The 23747-nt window shown below is 41.5% G+C and overlaps 1 protein-coding gene across 1 annotated transcript; it reads left to right on the top strand.

Moving 5' to 3' along the window:
- Window positions 1-4508: 4508 nt before the first annotated feature.
- Window positions 4509-23502, top strand: LOC142486236 (tryptophan 5-hydroxylase-like). The gene is made up of 8 exons (XM_075584874.1): window positions 4509-4640; window positions 5402-5596; window positions 11850-11987; window positions 14589-14796; window positions 15977-16077; window positions 22038-22105; window positions 22544-22740; window positions 23330-23502. Exons 1-8 carry the CDS (start codon window positions 4524-4526, stop codon window positions 23467-23469), a joined length of 1164 nt encoding a protein of 387 aa, XP_075440989.1. The 5' UTR covers window positions 4509-4523; the 3' UTR covers window positions 23470-23502.
- Window positions 23503-23747: the final 245 nt, after the last annotated feature.

Genomic DNA, 23747 nt, shown 5'->3' with positions numbered 1-23747 from the left:
ACTCTAGCCACTAGTACATCACATTTGACCACTGGTTACACCTAAATACAGTTTCAGTATACTGTATGTTGTTAAATCCTGCTCCAGAGTTCAATGCCTCATCATTGTTCCACTGTTTACAGACACTGGAATGTGTTCCACTAAAGTACAGTTCCTGTCCCAATGCTCTCCTGCGTCAAGAACCAGATTAACAGAAATGTAAACACTGACATGAGAACTTGTACTTTAAGAATAATGCACTTAATACTCAGCAGATTTGGTATTAGATTGGCTTAATCCTGTCTGTAAAGGGATTTGTTATCTTATTCCTTTTACTGTAATTTCCCCTGCGCAGGAAAAGCTCCGCCAAAGGAACGTGTTATTATACTGTAAGACTGAACGAGGTGTTTAAAGCATTGTTAGTTTGTGACGTCAAAGGCTGTGGGGTTTACATTGGTAACCTTGAGAGGTGTTTGAAAATATTTCTCTGCAGCCTGTCTCCCATTACCATGTATTATTCTCATTTACAATCCAATACTTATTGGTTCACCTTTCCTACAATACAGACAGATGAATAGGGTGTAGGTCTCCTTTGCCTGTACTAGATATTAAGTATGTACCTTTGCATGTGTGCTTGCAGGAATAGCAATGGAAATATGGGACTTTGTTATGGAAGATTTGCTTTTGTTTGGCTTATCATGGATGTTGGATTATTAGAGCATAGAAAATAAGGGCTCCTCACAAAGGGAAGTGCTGGAGAAGGAGGAAGGGAGGGTGGTGATCTCTGAAACTACAAAAGGGATGTAGAGCATAGAGGGAAAGTATGTAGTGTAGGGTGAAGAAGTCTGTTCCCCCCTCACAGTAGGTACCTAAGCATCCTAAATGTAGACAAGATAGTGGTTTAAAGTGTTGTTAGCACTGGCTTTTACAGTAAGTGGGTAGTCCGAGTCTGATTTAGTGCACAAATGAACTCCAGGGAGGTGGAGGAAGTTTAGTAATCTGCAGTAGTGGTAATATCTATGCAGAATGAAGGGGACACACCCAGAATGCCTTTCAGAGTTAATGTGGGGACACAGCCTATACTGTATTCCTGTAAGAGTTCATGTTCCTGTGCTCTGTTTGGTGTGCAAGCTAATTCTGTGCTCTTCACCACTTAATTTTCCATATAAGAACAATGGTCTTCTGTTTGATTGAATGATGAGTGGTGAGAAATATACATGTGTGCAAACATAACTTGTGTACAATTTAATAAAGCAGTAATACTACACCCCCCCCTTTTTTTCTTATTTATATATGTGAAGCATGTGACAATATATAATTCTACATTCTTAGATACTGTAAACTGGCAGTCGTTTGGTGCTCTTGTTAGAAATGTGTAAAAATCCTGATTGTGTAACTAACATAATGAATGCTTCAGTCAGTGTAAGTCAGCAGCTACACTGTAACCTTATATTACTAAGGTAACATTATCTATTGTTATAGTTTGCAGCTCAAACTGCTGGGAACATTGGCAACAAATTATCCCAAACAGGAAAGTGTTACAAAGATCTTGCGCTGCTTGGGAGGGGTGCTAAAACCTGCTGTAGATATCAAAGGATGCTTTAAAACTCATTAAAATGTAATTAAAGAGGCAATCCAAGCACCTTTAAAAAAATTGTTTTAATACATGCAGCCTTTGATTACCTTTATTGAAAACTAATTACCCAAGATGCCGATCGATTAGTTCTCCCGTGATCGATCAGCAAAATCCAGCTTCCCAGGTTTCACTAAATGGCAGCCTTCTGTTTCAAATCAATCCTTCAGTCAGTGTAACTCAGCAGCTACAATGTATTATTATATAACTAAGGTTAATATTACCTATTGTTACAGTTTGCAGCTCAAACTGCTGGGAATATTGGCAACAAATTATCACAAACAGGAAAGTGCTACAAATATCTTGCACTGCTGGGGCAAGTGTGCTAAAACTTGCTATAGAAATAAAAAAATTCTCCATATATTAAAACTCATTAAAAATAAGAGTAGTATTATCTAATACTACAGAACTGTTTTTTTTTTAACACATGTAGAATAAGGCTTCGATTGCCCCTTTAAGAGCTGAATAAAATATATTTTTAAATACAGTATTATCTAATACTACATAACTGTTTTATTAAAATAAAAAAACATAAGATTTCACATTTTCCTGCTTGATGAAAATGTTTAGTTACTTAATTGACTTGTTGATAATGTTAACATGCGTCAGAATGCTTCACCACCACCACTTACAGGACATATTGCTCCCAATCATTGATCCATGAAACACAAAGATTACAAAAAGACAATACAGCTTTTGTTCACCTAACTAGTCTGCTATCTTTGTACAGGAAGCTCACTTATAAGGGACTGAATAGATAAACATGTTTGCATTGTTATTTTTCATTTCTGTTCAATTTTCTCAATTTCCCTTATGGGTTTAAAAATAACACACATTTATGTTTCAACACAAGAATTTGCATACTACTCTGGATATGCATGTACACATGTCCACAAACATGTTTCTCCTATGCAACAAGCAGGACCTATAAACTGTATATAATCTTTTCTCAGCCTTGATCTCTTATTAGAATACATATTTTGTGATACTATATTGTAAGTAATTTTCTTAAACTTTATAAACCTTCTGCTCCATACATGTTGTTTTTCTTTTGTTCTATAAAAATGTGATAAATAAATAAAAAGTCATACTTTCAAATGTTGGCAGCAATGAATTATTATTGGGTCCAACTTAGACCTAACAATAATACTTATTTTATGATTAAACTTCTCCTGTGCTCAAAATCCAGGGATGCAGAGATGGGTTTTTTTTTTGTAATCTCTTTATTATTGGGAATTGAAAGGTTTGTCATTCCCTTGTATTTAGGATGATCGCGTTTTCTGCACCTCTCCCTCCCCACTGTCACATGAACAAATATAGCATTTGAGAGCCCATTTGCACACATGTAGCTTCCTTAAAAGGTTTACACGTCGTAGGCGTGCATTTTGTTTGCTGCCTGTTGAAAAGAAGAAGGGGAATTAATTTGCCCTTTACAAACAAGTTTTGTTTTCCTTCATGAGAACTATGCAGTTAGGAACGTTTTGGCCACAGTTTCCATTTTCAATTCAATCTGTTGTCCAGATTTTTATTGTGCTGTGGCTTTTGGGTTCTTTCATTTAGAACTGGTTTCAGCACCTCTATGCATAGATAGCTCCCTGCAGTCTCTCCATCTCTCAACTGCACAGCTGCTGTGTTTCAGAACCACACGTAAGCTTGCTTCAGTGGGACAGCAATTTCCAACGTACTGTACTGTACAGTATTTTAAATATGATTGGGATGATTAAATACCTGCATGACTTGTATGATCTTGGTTTACCTGCGTAGGTATACTTCCCAACAACCCATGAAGGAAGTATAGAATGGGATTCATTGCCCAATGGAAATCCTGTGATCATTTAACAGCAATTCAAAAGAAATGAGAGATTCTCTCACAAATGATGTATTAGTAAATCAGTAAGACTATTTGCGGTTTACCATTGTGTTTCATATTTCATAAGATCAGTGTATACTGAAATGCTACATGGAGAGTAAAGCACATACATGTATATATTATCTTTGCGGTGCTATGAAATAGTATATAAAATAATATCTATATGCAGCCATCACTGCACCTGACGAAAAGGAGCTGCAACCCCCCAAACGTTGTGCTTTTCTCTGCAAAAATAAAAAGAGAAATGTTTGACATGTTCCGGTGACTACATCATTAAGTGCAGCCAACTAAACGTTTATGTCTATTAAAATTGGGATGGGGAAGGAATACAATTTTGTTGGACGGTACCACACGCCAAAATTAGACACCGTTTTAAGCAACAATACACCGTGAGCCCCTCTCGCACCTATATATATATTTATCAATTTTTACATGGAACCTATATATATATATATATATATATATATATATATATATATATAGGTTCCATGTAAAAATTGATTTCAGGCAAAAGGTGACACAGTGTGCTCATTTGCATGTCATTTCCCAGAATCCCTTGCTGCAGTGGAAGCACTGTATGCTGGGGATAATGGTGAGAGGCAGGGTTGCAGACCTATCTAAGACGTGAATGTGCTCACAAGTGATCTTTTTATTTGCTATATGCAATACGCATACCCCCCTCCCCCCCCAATACAGTCCTTTATACTGTAAGATGTTGGCCATATAAATGTATGCATATCTTTATTTAGATAGCGCCATCCAGGTACACAGAGCGTCCCAGCAGTAATACACGTAACATAATAATATGACACATAATGGGAATAAGCGCTTCAGACATGACAGTAACAATAGGAAAGGGAGTCCCTGCCCTGAAAAGTTTATAATCTAAATCATCTGCAACTCCTTCCATTGGCACTCCCCAAGTTGCAGGTTTTTTTTGCTCCACGTTTGCCTTGAAACATTCAGCTGATTTAGTCCAGTTCTGCATACTGGTGCTTAGAGAGAAGAAGAAGAAGAGGAGGTTATCTCAACCAGTGTTTCATGAACAACCTATATATTCCAACTTGGAGCTTGAAGTGGTCACACCTAGAGAGAGCTAAAGTGACTGTGGATAAACCAAAGAATCTCCCTATGCTTCAGAGGCACCACAATTACATGGTAAGTTCTTTGAGCCAAGATAAAATTTAGTCTGCAAATGCAACCATTTACAACACTGTCAGTGCAGAATAAGAATACTGTACATGATTTTTCTACTCTAAAAGACAAGAGAAATAAACCGTGAACATCATCATGATTTTTAAATGGATTTCACTGTTAAATGATTACTATTTTATGGAGTAAAACCAATGTGAGTTTGTAACATTTTACTCCAGTACACTAGAAATGGTCAACCTGATATTACACTGAATATAACATGATGTGTTAGTTGACAAATCTGGGGTTCATTGCATGAGATATAATAATAAAAACACATAAATTCAGTCCCAGCTGCTGTGTTAAAGACCGTAGTAGATTACTCATTGTGATGGCAAAACATGTTGGTTTTTTTTAAATTGACTTTTATTACAAGAAAATAGGGAAAAAACACATCTGAACATACGTGTGGAACTATAGAATTGCATTTAGATGTTATAATAATAATTATTTTATTATTATAAAATATTAATCTGAGAGACATGGCATGTTTCTTTAGTAAAGGTAAATCATTCCTCTTTAATTCGGTTCTTCCTTGTTTTGGTAATAAAGGAAAAGCGTCATCAGTTTATTTGGGTTCTTTTTAAGTTGGTGAATACTAATGAGCACTTGTTAAGGCCCCCCTCTGACGTTGATCTGTTATTATTTATTTTTTCCATTTGCTTTTGGAAGAGATTATGACTAAACAACCCCGCTTCACCCCCACTCTCCCCGAGTATAAATAGGAGTGGCACACAGCGCAGCAGTCACTGCACAGGACCAGAGCTCGCGAGAGACTGAACCGTGGGAAACCAACCTCCACAAACACATCAAAACCAACACAAAACGGCATGTACTCCAGCAGAATTGACAGACCCAGAAGAGTTAAGTCTGTTGACTCCATGAACACAAGTTGTGATGAGAATCAGATAAATAATGGGGTAAGATCATGTTCTGTGCTTGGTTAATTTAAGTTGAGGAGCGTTGTAGATGTGTGTGTTGGTCTAACAATGGGTTTCACTAGTTTTCTTCTGGATTTAAAGGTAAAACGAGAGCAAGGGGTTCATCAAGTGTACAGAGGTAGCTTTTCTTCTGCCTGGGACGAGTATAAAAGTATATATATATATATATATATATATATATATATATACACACACACACACACACACACACACACACACACACACACACACACACACACAAAATTATTTTTTTAAAGAGGTAATGCATTTGAGTAAAAACCATTAACATGAAAAATCAACTAATATTTATATTCACCAGTCCAATTGAAGTATACAGTTCATGTTCCAAGCAGTAATTGACACGTTTCTCTTCTTCCGAGGTAAACAATAAATACACAATACATTCTTAGAATAAATTAGTCTCCCACGCTGATTAATGTATCTTAAAGGATCTCTGAACCCCTACATTGTGTGTTTCACTGGCTCTGTAGGATCTTTATGAAATCTACCTGTAACATACTGTAGCACGGTGTTTCTGCAAACTTCAATATTGCCAGTGGTATTTAAAGTTTCCAAAACTGTTTCCATGTCTCACAGGGGCAGGATTCTTGATATTCATTTTATTATTGGGGTATTTTGGGACATCTCTTCCTTGAACCCCTGTTTCTGAACCTGTGGTATTTTGGGACATCTCTTCCTTGAACCCTTGTTTCTGAACCTGCCCATACTTTTTTGCCATTTTATATAGCGCTGCCAGCGTATCGCTGTACAAGGACATTTTGTAGGCACGAGTCCCTGCCCCAGAGAGCTTACCATTTATTTTTTGGGTGCCTGAGGCACAGGGAGATAAAGTGACTTGCCCAAGGTTACAAGGAGCTGACAGCAGGGTTTCAACTCAGTGTTATTGTCAGTTTCAATGTCTTTACTCACTAAGCCATTACTTTAACCCTCCTTAGAACTAATGTGGTATATTGTACTTACCACCTTCATACATTTAATATTCATCTTAACAATTTCTATTGCTTTTCCATTCAATATTGTTCTTGTTTTTGTGGCGGAATTAGAATTTTTATACATTAGGGTCTACTTTTTCATAGGGTGAAGGACCTGAGGACTAACCTGCCACACATTCTGATCATATGTCACGCTGGTTGTTCATTATCACATTATCACATCATTCATTAGCTCATTGACTATTCCTATGATAGATTCCTGAGAGCTGCTGTATATGATAACAGACTGTGTACGATATGTAAATGAGCTTGATGTACCTAATGAACACCAAAAGCCTACCCTTTGTATTTTCAAAAAAGTCAACCAAGTAATAGCATTATTTTTAAACGCGAAAGCTTTGATTCTATCTTTTTTTTCAATGAACCACATTATTTGGGTGTCCATATTTCTTGTGTGAGTATTAATCACCTATAAATTGTAATGCTGTGTAAATTTAAATCCTACCATATTATACTAAACAACAGGACCTAGCATCAATTGTATTCTCTGGAATGTGTTCCTATTTCAGAAAACATCATCATTCTTTTGCTATTTTTGGGGGCGGGGAGGGGGGAGATTTCCTTCTGTACACAATTGAAATGTAGACGGGACCCCCTCCCCTCAGATGCATATAAAAAATACTTATTTTCCAAATAGTTTTTTCACTAAATTGCTGGCAATCTTTAATTGAACCTATATAACAATTGTACGTACACATTTTTTCTGGTTGGTATTCTAGAATCTAGACTATATAATTAACATCTTACCCTGGATACTTGGAACTTTTTATATACAAAATATTTATGTAAATTATGCATTTACTCAGGACTTTTTCTTTGCTCCACTTTTTCTGAGCTGCAGTTCGACTTGGGTGTAGCAACACCTTTTCTACTATACAGTAGCATTTTATCGTGTGTGTATTTAAGGTTTACTAGGGATGGGATTATTTGTGATCCAATCCCAGACAGTGTAAGAAGGTCAACAGTAAATCTTACCAGTACACACCTGCTTGTGTCGGATTTCCAAAACTGTAAACCTTTTAGTCCTGATGAGCCAGGCCAAAATGTAGATTTATCACGTAAAGAGTCAATTGAAGATGAGATCAGGATCCAGACTTGCAATAAAACACCAACTTTTATAAAACATTTCGTAAACTCTGACACACGTGCAGTTCCATTAAATATGAGCATACTGTACGGACAGTTAGAAAGCCTGTTAGAAAGCTTGGAATGCATACAGTATTTACCATTAAGAAAAGTTCATCAGTAATTCATCTTTTGTCTAGTAAAGATAAATAAAGGTGTTCCGATACCATTCAGGTTTAATGTTCAGCTGTCATTATCCTCAGCCTTGTATGGGGTATTAATATGTTCAGTGCCGGAGGGCTTGCAAGGAGATGGTTTAATGAAGCATCTGCAGGCATATTAGATACTGATGTTCTGGATGGGGAACTACTGTAGGAGTGATGTTGTGGCAAAATATAAATTTAATCTAAATTATATATTGCCCACTACAAAACAAATTATGTTCATTCTTAATATTCAAAGACGTGATATTAGGAGTCCTGGAAGTTTACAGGCTGGAAGCTTTGGAACATCCATTCGCCAATAAAGGTGTCATCTCTATCAAGCTATTTGTTGGATGTTCTCTTACTGTAAGTAAGTATAGATATAGGATAAAGTATCAGTTGTCTAAATTTAGCATAGGTTGAACTTGATGGACCTATGTCTTTTTTCAACCTCATCTACTATGTAACTATGTAACTATGTACTGATATGATTAATATACTGATTGGTTGCTGCTATGAGCCCATTTTTTGACATCACGGTTTTTTCCAACCACAGTTCCACTGCTTACGTTTACATATGGCGTTTGGTTTGTAGACGATATTCGAATAATTATTTGTCCTATTGAAACCATGTAGCAGTGTGTACATTTATTCTACGATTGCCAAACCGAATGACAAATAATGTATAAGAATATAGGTCTATATACTGATACACTGATATAGTGATACTGGACCTATAAGACACTTTATCACTATAAGTCACCCTGGAACATTTAATATCATAAATAGTCCAATCATACTACAAGAAATGCTGCAACATATTGAATTAATGAGATTGATTTTACATCTTGCTATTGAGCACCTATTTGTTTTATTCTCATCAAGGCACCAATTGCTCGCCTGATGAAGATCTTGTGAGTCAAAACGTTGCCATCATATTTCAGTGATGCTTCAAACAGTTAAAGATAGAGGTAGTAGGACTAGCATGTGAAATTATTGGGGATGCCCCAAAAAATGTTTTTTGTTTTGTGTTGTCTCTGTGCCGGAGCATGGGAAAGGTTAGGATAGAAATGTTATAACCATTAGGTGTTTTCAAGTCACTAAAGCCTCAGAAAGATGTAACATACAGTTGGTGAAGTCTGCTTTCTATTAATATTAAAGTACATTGCAAGTGACTGAAGACACCAAGGTCTTTTCCCACTAGTAATAACATTGGAGGAGTGGGGCTACAAGACTGTAACATAACATCACTGAGATGATACTAGTGAAAAGCGATGGATGACGGACCTACATTAATCAGTACTTAGGGAAAAAAAGGACTGCAATAATATATGAATAATTTCAACCGTGTGCGCTATATTTATAGCGCTGTGTATCATATTACAATATGTAGTATAGTGTTTATTGGACTGAGAATATTAGATTTCTATAAAAGTAATAAGTGATATAAAATATATAAAGAAAAAAAGGTCGAAAAACAAATAACAGTGAGACAAGATGTAGTTATGTTGTAATGTCACCGTAGTATTTAAACTGTAAAATGAGCCCCTTAGGTTTCAAATTACAGTTGTGCAAAAGTTGTGTTAGACAATGTTTTATCTTTTGTGCATATCCATAAGTACTTTGATAGCTTATACAATGGAAAGGCAAGGCAATTAACAAACCATAAATCATAATGTTGGCCATTGGTTAACATTTCCAACTACTGTATAATATTTTAAATAAATATGTCTGATATACAAATGATTACAGGATTTAAGGAATGAAAAGGGAAAGGGCAAATTGTTCAAAACCCACAAGCTCTGTAGGTATACAGTATACATATTAAAGCTCTATTTTTGTGATCAGTTTAAAACAAAATGTAAATGATTTGCAGCTAGTGATTTGGATCTCTTTAACATCTCCTAAGTATCTTAACAATTTCATTTCAATTATGGGGATGAAAGTATTAAACTCCCAATGGGATGCAAGAAATCTGAGTTTATATCTGACATCAAAATGTGTTTGAACTCTCTACTGACATTCTCCTGTACCAGTGTCTAGCTAATACGTCTAAAACATGAACCCGCTGCCATAAAAAAAAGAGAAATCTTGAGCTTTATTAATGAGTTGATTATTCTGAGAGTAATAGTTGGAGTTGTCTGTAGTGGGAACATAGATGCAGGTAACCGGTGCATCAGAAATGGATTGTATCCCATAAACATATGTTTCTCCGCTAGGACCACTCTACTATATCTTGTGTAATAGTACAGCAAACCTTGGCAGGGATAGGGGACTAGTACCTAGTGCTCACTGGCACACATAAATACTATAGAAAATGGAAGCAGGCACACGGTCAGGGCCTCTCCTTGATAAAGGCAGCTCTCTGCCGAAACGTTGCACCTTTTGGTGGCACATTAAATATTCTTTGCATAAGACCGTGTGCCTGCTTCCATTTTCTACACTGTTCTCCTCTGGGACGTCTGGACCTCCCTGGACCCAGTGCACCGGCAGATAAGTACCCCCCTCCAGCTCCATATTGCAGTGTGCATGTACTTCACTCTATGAACAAATAAATAGTACACATACTGTCCCATATTATGCTGACTTGAAAACATAAAATCACAGGAATAACTAAACTGTTTGATTCCCAGGTTTTCTTTTATCCGGTGCGGACCTATTGCGGTTTACTTCCAAAGGGCGTGCAGTCCAGCAGGCAGGATGAACAGGAAAACGCAGATAAAAAGGCAGTGCACTGCCCAAAGAAGGAGGCGGCTCACAAGTAAAAAGAACAATTTATTCCATAATTGGATCAGACATGACCCCTAGAACAGCAGCACAGGTAACACACCAGGTTGCTGTTCTAGGGGTCATGTCTGATCCAATTATGGAATAAATTGTTATTTTTACTTGTGAGCCTCCTCCTTCTTTGGACAGTGCACTGCCTTTTCCCCCCTGCTTTTTCCTTTAGTGGGAACATACCAGTTATTGGTGTATACGAACATGAGGATGAGCCTTCAAACTAGATATCCCATCATTATATGACAAAAGAAGCTGCAGAATGTCCTTTTCTTTGTGGAATGTAAACATCTCTACTAGTTTGGACGTGAAGGCACAGAAGACCATTTCTCTGCGACCACACAAAACAAAATAATATAATCATTTGGTTCATTCAAGCTTTTACTATATATTCTGGAAGACAACACCTGGAATATCTGAAATGATTTTATTTGCGTTCCTCCCAATCCTGTTGAGTAAAAAAATGAGATAGAGATGACAAGAGGATCTACTTATCTGGTAGATTTATCCTGTAGTTTCCCACTTTCCACCGATAGAAAAATTTTTGCTCTGACACGTAAAACATGGCTGTTATTAGGATTCTGTGAAGACTACTTTACAATTAAGTCTCTCTAGATCACTGAAACATTCAAATCACTGTGGTATATTGTCCTCATTTGAATATGAGAACCAAGACAGACACTAATACATTATTTTTTGTGTATAATTCTTGTTGTTATATAGGCTTTATTCAGTAGGAATTTGCCCTGCTTGTCCCTTTTGTTCTGTGGTTAGTATGCATGAGAAATGTGACAGACAAAGTCCCCCAGAATACAGGTACTTAATGCAAATGTAAATACAAGTTTCTGTGCCATATCAGAGAGGTGATGCTGAAAGCTAATGACCTTCACTGACTTTTTTCAAGACACTCAACATGCGTAGTTTAGCTGTACGGAGCAATAAAGGACTTAATATTGCTATATAACATTAGCAATATTCTAGTCTGCTTTACTCTATTAGAACTTATTCTTCAACACAAAGATCAAACGGTAGAAGGAATACAGAATACCTTTCTTGTAATGTCCATACGTTGTTCATTTAAAAAAAATAAAAATGATTTCTACATGACCTGCATACACACCAGCTAATTTATTAACTGTGTCTCAATCTATTATTTTTAATTTTCTCTTGTAGCTAAACAAATCAAATTATATGAAGATTGAAGACCATAAGGAAAACAAGGACAGTTTTTCTGAAAGAAGTCGGGCTTCTGTCATTTTTTCTCTAAAAAATGAAGTTGGTGGACTTGTAAAGGCATTAAAGCTTTTTCAGGTATGTTGAGTCTTCTTTATGCGTCATTTGGTTTCATACCCAACATGATCTATAAACATAACACATTTTTTGTATCCTTGTATGATTAACTTTTCTCAGTGGTGTAAAGTTGCCTTTTATGCATTGGTCTAGAGCAGAGTTTCCCAATCCAGTCGTCAGGGAGCCCTAACAGTGCAGGTGTTAAGGTTACCCCTGTCTGAGCACAGGTGGTCCAGTCAAAGTGATTGAGCCGCCTGTGCTAATGAGACGTTAGCCTTAATCTTGCACTGTTAGTGGTCCTTGAGGACTTGAGTTGGTAACCTCTGCTCTAGAGGAAAACCCAATAGTTTGAAGATCATGATGACCTTTATTAGTCCAACATAAGCATTATAATGAAACACTATAGATGATCTTTCCAGACCATCTAAGACCTATCTTAAACCTTAAAACACACATGCTTAAGGAAGCTAATGAGTAGCTCCATGGCTGACCATCAACACCTCATATATTAACCTTGGCCCCTTACAAACACACTTACCAGAACACCCTCCTACTGTCTCTGTACATTCTTCCTACCAACAAATTAGATTGTATGCTCCTCGGAGCAGGGACTCCTTTTCCTAATTGTTACATTTATGTCTGAAGCACTTCTCCCCTTTATGTGTTATTTATATTATTTATATGATTGTCGTGTTTATTACTGATGTGAAGCGCTATATAAATAAAGACATACATACCATTTCAAACTTCAGAGAAGAATATCTGAATAAAGGATCAGTGTGGTATCAAATGCTGTTCTAGTCTAGAATGTATTTCTATAATGGACAAAGATGACCATTGGGTACATACAGTAATAATATAGTAGATGAAGTTGAACAAATACATATTTCCATCAAGCTCAAACTTTGTTAAATTCCAATTGGGCCACAGACTCACCCTTATTCATAGATCTACCGATTCAGAGGGAGGCAAAAAATGAAAAGAAAGCGAAACATTTGCCAATTATGTCTCATAAGGGGAAACCATTCATTCCTGACACCAGGAATGGCAGTGAGACGTCCCCCTTAATCAATGATTTCCCTACCATTTATTTTGTTTGGCATATCCATGTATACTTTTTTTTTTTTTAAAGATATCTAAATTTTTCATAGAGATATAGAGATAGATAGATATAGAGATAGATGGATAGATAGATATAGATAGATAAATGTAGAGATAGATATAGAGATAGATAGATAGATAGATATAGAGAGATAGATAGATAGATAGATAGATAGATAGATAGATAGATAGAGAGAGATAGATAGAGAGAGATAGATAGAGAGAGAGAGAGAGATAGATAGATATATAGAGATAGGTAGAGAGAGATAGATAGATAGATATAGATAGAGATAGATAGATATAGAGATAGATAGATATAGAGATAGATATATATATAGAGAGAGATAGATAAAGAGAGAGATATATAGAGAGATAGATACACACACACACACACACACACACACACACACACACACACACACACACACACTGTATCTGTCATGAGAGTCTCCATTGGGAAGTAAATTCCACTTTTTCACTGTCCTTACTGTTAAGAACTCTTTCCTTTTCTGCCGGAATAATCTAATTTCCTCCACTCTCAAGGGATGATCCGGTGTCCTTTGTATTATTTATTTATTTATTTATAAAATATGTTACCAGGAAGTAATACATTGAGAGTTACCTCTCGTTTTCACGTATGTCCTGGGCACAGAGAAAAACAAATAATACATGGTTACAAGTACAGTTACATAAATGAACAAGGTATACATTATACATTATATACAAGACATTGCATGCACAGTTAAAGAAAGTATTGTCCTTGGGATCAAAAGTTCCTCATATAGACCTTGGATATATTTGTAAATAGTTATGCCTACTTTCCAATGTAAACAGTACTAATTTGGATAATCTTTCCCCGTAAATCGGACCTTCTGTCCCTTTTATTATTTTTTCATGGCTCTTCCCTGCATATTTTTCAATTCCATAATGTAATTTTTATGGCGAGGTGTTCAAAACTGCACTCCATATTTAAGGGGTGGTCTTAGTAATGACTTTTGTTTACAGTGGCATCAATATGATATGTTCCCTATTATGTACCTTGGTATTTTGTCAACACCTTTGCACCTTTGCACTTAGAGTGCTCTTAGCCAAATGTTAGTTAATGGCAAATCATGCCTTCCTACTACTGCAATACATTTGTAAGTGGCCGACCTTTGATGTACTGTACTCATTGCACATTACTATACTGCAAATCATTTATTTTACGCCTCTGCCTTCTCTATATCACCAATACTTTGCCTGCCCATCTCAATCTGAAGATTATTGTTCCTTATTCTCTTTTCCAGTCGTTTTGCTGTTGTTGTACAGTACTTGAATAACTTTGTAGAATTGATCATATGTTCCAATGTAATCCTTTTTTTGTTGTTCTTTTACAGCTTTGGCTTCTCTAGTTTCCCTATTTCTCGCCTCTTCTTTTTTACATATGTTAACATCTATTTCAAGCAAACCAAAGTCTAAGCTTTTTTAATTTTTTTTGATTTTTAATGATTATTGTTGTTATTACAAACTTTCTTCCGATAGGAGAAACATGTCAACCTGATTCACATTGAGTCTCGGAAATCGAAACGGAGGAACTCTGAGTTTGAGATATTTGTGGACTGTGACAGCGACCGAGAACAACTGAATGAGATGTTCCAGATGCTGAACCCGCATGTAAATGTGATATCCATGAACCCTCCGGAACACTTCAGTGTGCAACAGGACGGCGAGGAGCAAAGAAAAATAACAGGCATGAATATTTCATATACTGTATAAGGGCTAAATGACCAAAATATTACTATCACCCAAAAGTGGTGCAAATATGTACTGTCTGTGTCTTTTATTAGTATAACCAGCGTTCTGGTTACTTGGTTTGTTTTTGGTCCTTATATTGTCAGTGTAAACATTATAATGTACTGATAATTCGGACAATGAGATTCTATTAAGGCAGCAAAACATGTGAAATGTTATGGTTTTTTTTAAATTTTATTTTAAATAAATCAGTTCTGTAGTATTAGATAAGTGATTTTTTTAATTATTTTTTTTTATTCAACTATTAATGCAATTTTTAATGAGTTTTAAAACATTCTTTAATTTCTATAGCAGGCTTTAGCCCACCTCCCAAGAAGTGCAAGATCTTTGCAACACGTCGCTGTTTGTGATAAGTTGTTGCCAATGTTCCCAGCAGTTTGAGCTGCAAACTGTAACAATAGATAATGTTACCTTAGTAATATTAGGATACATTGTAGCTGCTGAGTACACTGACTGAAGGATTAATTGAAACTGAAAGGTGGCCATTATGTTAGGCACACAATCAGGATTTTTATAGATAAATAACAGGAGCGCCAAACAATTGCCAGCTCAGGTAAGAATATAGAAATATCCATTGTCACACGCTTTACATATAAAAATAATAAGGAAAAAATGTTGGAAAGGAGCCATGTTGCTTTAATGCTATTCTATAGAAACACTTAGTCAGGTATTTACTATGACTTAAATGTAATGTGTTATACTGTTTGCTTCTTTCATTAAATTGCAACTTTGGTTTAATTCAGTTCTTGGATTAAAACCAAGATATATCTTTAGCGATTACAATGTTCTATTAACTCTATCAGTCCTCCCAAATGATCACAGTATACAATATATTTGAGCCTCGGTTGATTATAAAGGTCATGCTATGAATGACCCAACTGTTTCCTTATTGATAGGAGTAGTCAAGACACAAATGGTCTGCTCCAAGTTTATTGGTGTTCACCGCCTCCTGTGCCCTAGACGATTGGACACTTTGAACCAAGACCCTTTAGCAGGGAATGGGGGCCAAGTCTTCACATCTAACAATTTGGTTAATGTGGTCATCATATAGGTACAAGAAGTTGTAGGTAAAAAAAAATGAAGCATTTAATTTATTTGCTCTTCTTACCCTCAATTAGATATGGAAAGTGTTGAGTGGTTTCCCAAAAAGATCTCCGATTTGGATAGATGTGCAAACAGAGTTCTGATGTATGGATCCGACCTGGATGCTGACCATCCCGTAAGTAGCTCTTGTCTCTCCGCATTCCAAAGGTGTCATCCTTGTGGAGTAGTTTACACAGCAACATCAGGGTTTAGGCTAAGGCCCTGCTGCCTCAGATCACGCGCCCGCACTGCAGACAGGCGGCGCATGGAGAGGCAATTAACCGCACCCTGCAGTCTGTAGGGAGCGGGAGCTGGGGGCGTGGTTTAAGTGGGGGGGGGGGCGTGGTTTGAGCGGAGGGCTCTCGTCCCCTCCCCCCCCCGTCAGTCCCTCTCTCACTCCCGGAGCCCACCTCCTCTCTCCCCCTCCCAGAGCAGGGGCAGCCTGCGAAACGGGCACCAGAGGAGAGAAGAGGGGGGTGCTATGCACGGCTGCACAGACAGGGTAGCCGCTTCCCTTCCCTCCCCGTAGCCGCCTCCCTTCCCTCCCCGTAGCCGCCTCCCTCCCCGTAGCTGCCTCCCTTCCCTCCTCGTAGCCGCCTCCCTTCCCTCCCGGTAGCCGCCTCCCTCCCCGTAGCTGCCTCCCTTCCCTCCCCGTAGCCGCCTCCCTTCCCTCCCCGTAGCCGCCTCCCTTCCCTCCTCGTAGCTGCCTCCCTTCCCTCCTCGTAGCTGCCTCCCTTCCCTCCTCGTAGCTGCCTCCCTCCCCGTAGCTGCCTCCCTTCCCTCCCCGTAGCTGCCTCCCTTCCCTCCCCGTAGCCGCCTCCCTTCCTTCCCCGTAGCTGCCTCCCTTCCCTCCTCGTAGCTGCCTCCCTTCCCTCCTCGTAGCTGCCTCCCTTCCCTCCCCATAGCTGCCTCCCTTCCCTCCCCGTAGCTGCCTCCCTTCCCTCCTCGTAGCTGCCTCCCTTCCCTCCCCGTAGCTGCCTCCCTTTCCTCCCCATAGCTGCCTCCCTTCCCTCCCCGTAGCTGCCTCCCTTCCCTCCTCGTAGCTGCCTCCCTTCCCTCCCGTAGCCGCCTCCCTTCCCTCCTCGTAGCTGCCTCCCTTTCCTCCCCATAGCTGCCTCCCTTCCCTCCTCATAGCTGCCTCCTTCCCTCCTCGTAGCTGCCTCCCTTCCCTCCCCGTAGCTGCCTCCCTTCCCTCCTCGTAGCCGCCTCCCTTCCCTCCCCGTAGCTGCCTCCCTTCCCTCCTCGTAGCTGCCTCCCTTCCCTCCCCGTAGCTGCCTCCCTTTCCTCCCCATAGCTGCCTCCCTTCCCTCCCGTAGCCGCCTCCCTTCCCTCCCCGTAGCTGCCTCCCTTCCCTCCTCGTAGCTGCCTCCTTCCCTCCTCGTAGCTGCCTCCCTTCCCTCCCCGTAGCTGACTCCCTTCCCTCCCCGTAGCTGCCTCCCTTCCCTCCCCGTAGCTGCCTCCCTTCCCTCCCCGTAGCCGCCTCCCTTCCCTCCTCGTAGCTGCCTCCCTTCCCTCCTCGTAGCTGCCTCCCTTCCCTCCCCGTAGCTGCCTCCCTTTCCTCCCCATAGCTGACTCCCTTCCCTCCCCGTAGCTGCCTCCCTTCCCTCCCCGTAGCCGCCTCCCTTCCCTCCCGGTAGCCGCCTCCCTCCCCGTAGCTGCCTCCCTTCCCTCCCCGTAGCCGCCTCCCTTCCCTCCCCGTAGCCGCCTCCCTTCCCTCCCCGTAGCTGCCTCCCTTCCCTCCTCGTAGCTGCCTCCCTTCCCTCCTCGTAGCTGCCTCCCTTCCCTCCCCATAGCTGCCTCCCTTCCCTCCCCGTAGCTGCCTCCCTTCCCTCCTCGTAGCTGCCTCCCTTCCCTCCCCGTAGCTGCCTCCCTTTCCTCCCCATAGCTGCCTCCCTTCCCTCCCCGTAGCTGCCTCCCTTCCCTCCTCGTAGCTGCCTCCCTTCCCTCCCGTAGCCGCCTCCCTTCCCTCCTCGTAGCTGCCTCCCTTTCCTCCCCATAGCTGCCTCCCTTCCCTCCTCGTAGCTGCCTCCTTCCCTCCTCGTAGCTGCCTCCCTTCCCTCCCCGTAGCTGCCTCCCTTCCCTCCTCGTAGCCGCCTCCCTTCCCTCCCCGTAGCTGCCTCCCTTCCCTCCTCGTAGCTGCCTCCCTTCCCTCCCCGTAGCTGCCTCCCTTTCCTCCCCATAGCTGCCTCCCTTCCCTCCCGTAGCCGCCTCCCTTCCCTCCCCGTAGCTGCCTCCTTCCCTCCTCGTAGCTGCCTCCCTTCCCTCCCCGTAGCTGACTCCCTTCCCTCCCCGTAGCTGCCTCCCTTCCCTCCCCGTAGCCGCCTCCCTTCCCTCCTCGTAGCTGCCTCCCTTCCCTCCTCGTAGCTGCCTCCCTTCCCTCCTCGTAGCTGCCTCCCTTCCCTCCCCGTAGCTGCCTCCCTTTCCTCCCCATAGCTGCCTCCCTTCCCTCCCCGTAGCTGCCTCCCTTCCCTCCTCGTAGCTGCCTCCCTTCCCTCCCCGTAGCCGCCTCCCTTCCCTCCCCGTAGCTGCCTCCCTTCCCTCCTCGTAGCTGCCTCCCTTCCCTCCTCGTAGCCGCCTCCCTTCCCTCCCTGTAGCTGACTCCCTTCCCTCCCCGTAGTCGCCTCCCTTCCCTCCCCGTAGCCGCCTCCCTCCCCTCCCTGTAGCCGCCTCCCTTCCCTCCCCGTAGCCGCCTCCCTCCCCGTAGCCGCCTCCCTTCCCTCCCTGTAGCTGACTCCCTTCCCTCCCCGTAGTCGCCTCCCTTCCCTCCCCGTAGCCGCCTCCCTTCCCTCCTCGTAGCTGCCTCCCTTCCCTCCCCGTAGCCGCCTCCCTCCCCGTAGCCGCCTCCCTTCCCTCCCTGTAGCTGACTCCCTTCCCTCCCCGTAGTCGCCTCCCTTCCCTCCCCGTAGCCGCCTCCCTTCCCTCCCCGTAGCTGCCTCCCTTCCCTCCCCGTAGCCGCCTCCCTCCCCGTAGCCGCCTCCCTTCCCTCCCCATAGCTGCCTCCCTTCCCTCCTCATTGGCTGACTGCTGCACCACATGACGCGTCAGCGCTTCTGATCACCAGAAGCTTGCAGCATCGGCCGGCTGACGCGTCACAGCACGCAGTCAGCCCCGTCTGAAGGAGCCAGCGGGGACCTCCAGACCGGAGGCAAGCAGCTGGTGGACCGCGGCCGCGCGCGCCGCCGGACGCAGCGGGACCAAAGCCTTAGGAAATGCAGAGCAAAGAAACCATCCATAGACAGTTATTCTGCACTCTTCAGCTATCTCTGCAAAAGAAGCTTGCTGCAAATCAGGCACAAAGTGACCACTTTCACAATAGATAAACATGTCAAGCCACATATCTTAAAGCTGCAGTTCAAGTAATATCCTACGCGTGTGTGTTTTGTAATAAATCAGTTCTGTACTATGAGAAAATACTTGTAGCATTTTTGAAAACAATTTTTAGACATGTGAAATGTATTCTAATATAGCAAGCATATTTTTTCTATAGAAACCATTTACAAAGTCACACCCCCTTCCTCTTCTGAGACAGGCACTGGCACACCCCTTTTATCCTCTCTCTAGCAGTGCACCAATTGTATCTAGTAACTGCCTGGTCACATGATCTTCCACACAGAACTTTCCATCATGGGTACTGTTTTGCAGCAATAACAGAATTAAACAACCCAGAGCAAAGCGATCGATAAGAGGAGAACGGATCGATCTGCAGCTTAGCTAATCACTTGTCAGTGTGCAGATTGTATTGATGCACATATTGAATGGAATTTTTTTTAAACGGCAGCTTTAAGCTTCCCATAGATGTTTCTGTCGTTTCACATTTATGTAGATTTGTCTTTACATGATTTCTTTCTTTCTGTCTTTTATTTATGAACAGTAGAATATCCCTAAAAGGGAAAGGGTGGGGCTTAAAAAGGTATGGGATGCACCAGTTAAGGAAACAAACAGGACTGGGTCGGGTTCCAATATGTTCCTTCCAATAATGAATTGCAATATGATAGGAAACACCCTCAGCAAGTCTTACAGTAAGTCCATATTAGAATGTGTCTTGTGGAGGATAAGAAGAATTCCCACTTCAAAAGGGTACAAGTAAGGCACAAATAGTACGTGCCCCAAAATCCCAAAGCAACCTCCTATTGTCAAGACAAATGAAATGAGTTGGAAGTTACTCACATGTGGATGAATCAAAGTCCTCTCCTTTGGGGTAATCCACTTGGTAGTGTCGAATCTTCACTTACCGGCTGTTCCTTAGGGTGCAATGCGCTGAAGGTAGACAGCATCAAGGAAAAACTGGCAAAAGGCCAAAAAATGCTGCACCACTTTCAATAAATGAGCAAAGATGGTGAAAAATAAACGAATTTATTACGAGCAAAAACGGGAGAAAACTACACTGACATGTTTCACTCCGTGTACACTTTGATAAAGCTCCACGGAGCGAAACATGTCAGTGTAGTTTTCTCCCGTTTTTGCTTGTAATAAATTCGTTTATTTTTCACCCTCTTTGCTCATTTATTGAAAGTGGTGCAGCATTTTTTGGCTTTTTGCCAGTTTTTTCCTTGATGCTAAAAAGACAAAAAGAACAGCGCAAAACGCAATAGTGAAGTAAATAGGTACAAATTATATTGGTGAAAAAATGGTGAGTATTAAGCGTACATTTAAGCAGAAGAATAAAAGCATATCTGTGCAAACATCAGCACAATGTTACCACAATGGAAAGCCTCTGGATGGAATGGTGTAGCCCTCTGGTGCAGCAGCTGTCTTCTGGCAAGTCACAGTGATATCTCTCACTTATCCTGGACCCCTGCAAGCGGCAGCTGCAGCCCTTGAGCTGTTCAGAGTTCCCCCACTGGTAGTGGCATCTGCTGGGCTCGTGGCAGTTCGTTTTTGGCTGTCCTTGGGACACAGTAATGCCTCAGGGCTCTCCTCTCACTGTACACACCGCGCGGCCCACGTGGGATCTTCTTCCGGCGCTCGCGCACTCCCGTGACGTCACGGATGACGCGCGATGTGGATTTCAATGGAGAAAGTCCCAAAAATAGTTGCACATTCAGAAAATCGCTAAAAATAGGTTAGGGAGGCTAGGATGGGGAACCAGACCCTGCCAATCTCTATCCAACGCGTTTCGAAGCTACCAAAAGAGCTTCTTCATCAGGGATCCCTGATGAAGAAGCTCTTTTGGTAGCTTCGAAACGCGTTGGATAGAGATTGGCAGGGTCTGGTTCCCCATCCTAGCCTCCCTAACCTATTTTTAGCGATTTTCTGAATGTGCAACTATTTTTGGGACTTTCTCCATTGAAATCCACATCGCGCGTCATCCGTGACGTCACGGGAGTGCGCGAGCGCCGGAAGAAGATCCCACGTGGGCCGCGCGGTGTGTACAGTGAGAGGAGAGCCCTGAGGCATTACTGTGTCCCAAGGACAGCCAAAAACGAACTGCCACGAGCCCAGCAGATGCCACTACCAGTGGGGGAACTCTGAACAGCTCAAGGGCTGCAGCTGCCGCTTGCAGGGGTCCAGGATAAGTGAGAGATATCACTGTGACTTGCCAGAAGACAGCTGCTGCACCAGAGGGCTACACCATTCCATCCAGAGGCTTTCCATTGTGGTAACATTGTGCTGATGTTTGCACAGATATGCTTTTATTCTTCTGCTTAAATGTACGCTTAATACTCACCATTTTTTCACCAATATAATTTGTACCTATTTACTTCACTATTGCGTTTTGCGCTGTTCTTTTTGTCTTTTTCTCCTAGTGTTTTGAGTGCTGAGCCACTCTTTCAGTTTAGCAGCATACGCCTCCTATATGGTTTTGTATATAAATTTATATATTATTAGAACACCCTATGCACATATATTATTGCACTTCAACACCATAGTGTGTGGATTTTGTTGTAAGGTGAATTTTGGGTTGCGCACTTATTTTTGTATCACTTTTCCTTGATGCTGTCTTTTATTTATGTTGGAGTATTTAAGAGAACAGATGTAAATCCAAGAGCGCACACGCAAGGTTACGTGATAAATGACATTTGACACATGCTAGAACCAGCCATATCTGACTTTGTGGCACGGGAGGGCTAAAATATGCTTTCCTTTCATTATCAGGGTTTCAAAGACAATGCCTATCGTAAGAGACGGAAGTATTTTGCGGATATTGCCATGACCTACAAACAGTAAGTACGGGATAATTCTGATACTTCAGAAATGCAGAAACACATCCGCGAGACATAAATTGGGAAAATACATGTTTGGTACCTTCCAAAAATTATACTAGAATTGATTAAATACTTATTTATTTCACAATAAGCTCTTGTGGTGCATTACTGACCTGTGAACCAAAGTATCGATACCTCTGATCAAGAGTGGGAGCACTTCGGACTAACTGGGCAATCCATACCAAAATAGTGTCGGAGAAGATGCTGCTGGGTGGGGAAATAAGTGAACTAGCCTTAGTTATCTAATATACACTGTTTTCCAACACAATGGAACGTTTTATACCAATCATTAACCAAGTTTGCTTTTAAATGTGTCAGGCGTCTCGCCCATACCAGTGGAACACCGTTGAATAGTATGCCGAGGTCTAAACGACGACTTGAACTTTTCTTTCATAGCGGTGATTCAATTCCCCGTATTGAATTCACCGAAGAGGAAATACAGACTTGGGCGACAGTGTTCCGAGAGCTCAATAAACTGTATCCCACCCATGCGTGCAGGGAGTACCTGAGGAACCTGCCGTTACTGTCCAAATACTGTGACTACAGGGAGGACAACATCCCTCAACTGGAAGATGTGTCTCAGTTCCTCAAAGGTAACATGACTATTGCTGGATGCATCAGTAGATAACCACAGAGAAGGCGTCCGTGTGCAGTGTATCCCACACAAGCCGGACCGTCTTCCTGATCCAATCATGTTTGTAGCAGAAATATGCACTAAAAAAAGGATATTACTAACTACAAAAGTATTGTTGCAAAAATAGCTACTTTGTGTGCAGAACAAGGGCTCCTCTTTTATTGGCAAATGTAACAAGGCATTTTATCTTTTGATTTGAATTTCAAGCTCAAACACCCATTGTACATTACATATCAGTAATTGCTAATCACGTGTGATTTGTTTTTGTATCTTTTTCAAACTTTGTTCAGTAGGTTTACTGGCAACACACTTCTTTAACCCAGGCTGTGCTAAAAAAAATCTATGTAATACAGCAGGTATAAGCTGTTAGAATTCCATGTTAAAATGGACATGATGCAAAAAACTATGTGCTCATTTGCATGTAATTTCCCAGAATCCCTTGGCTGCAGTGGAAGCATTGTATGCTAAGAGATAATGGGGAAAGGCAGTGTTGCAGGTCTGAGACATATAAATGGACTCACACGTGGTATTTTTATTCTCTTTTTCAGAGCGCACAGGATTTACTATCCGTCCTGTTGCTGGATATCTGTCTCCCCGGGATTTCTTAGCAGGATTAGCATTTCGGGTTTTCCACTGCACTCAATATATCAGACACAGTTCTGACCCGCTTTACACCCCAGAACCGTGAGTACTTACATCTGTCCTCAGAGCAGTACGAACAGCGGCGGATTTGAAAATGCAACGCCCATAGGCACTTAGATGTTGCTGTCCGCTCCTCCTTCGGAACCGCAGCGTCAATGATGCCATAGATGTCCCCAACGTGATGTCGCATGGTGTCACGTTGCCATGGTAACACAGCGTCACTTGACACTGCGGTTTAGTAAGAGGAGGGTGGCACGTAAGGAGGCGGCTGCAACAGCTAAGTGGCTTCTCATCAGGCCCGATAGGCCAGAGAGCGCGGCAAAA

Source organism: Ascaphus truei, unplaced genomic scaffold (assembly GCF_040206685.1).
Source record: "Ascaphus truei isolate aAscTru1 unplaced genomic scaffold, aAscTru1.hap1 HAP1_SCAFFOLD_796, whole genome shotgun sequence".
Taxonomy (NCBI): Eukaryota; Metazoa; Chordata; class Amphibia; order Anura; family Ascaphidae; genus Ascaphus; species Ascaphus truei.
This window is presented reverse-complemented; position numbering and strand designations above follow the sequence as displayed.

Coding starts and splice junctions, on each gene's coding strand:
- LOC142486236 (XM_075584874.1), top strand. CDS start 4,524: ATGAACAACCTATATATTCCAACTTGGAGCTTGAAGTGGTCACACCTA. Junction 16,078..22,037: donor ACCTGGATGCTGACCATCCC/GTAAGTAGCTCT, acceptor TTTCATTATCAG/GGTTTCAAAGACAATGCCTA. Junction 22,741..23,329: donor TGTGTCTCAGTTCCTCAAAG/GTAACATGACTA, acceptor TCTCTTTTTCAG/AGCGCACAGGATTTACTATC.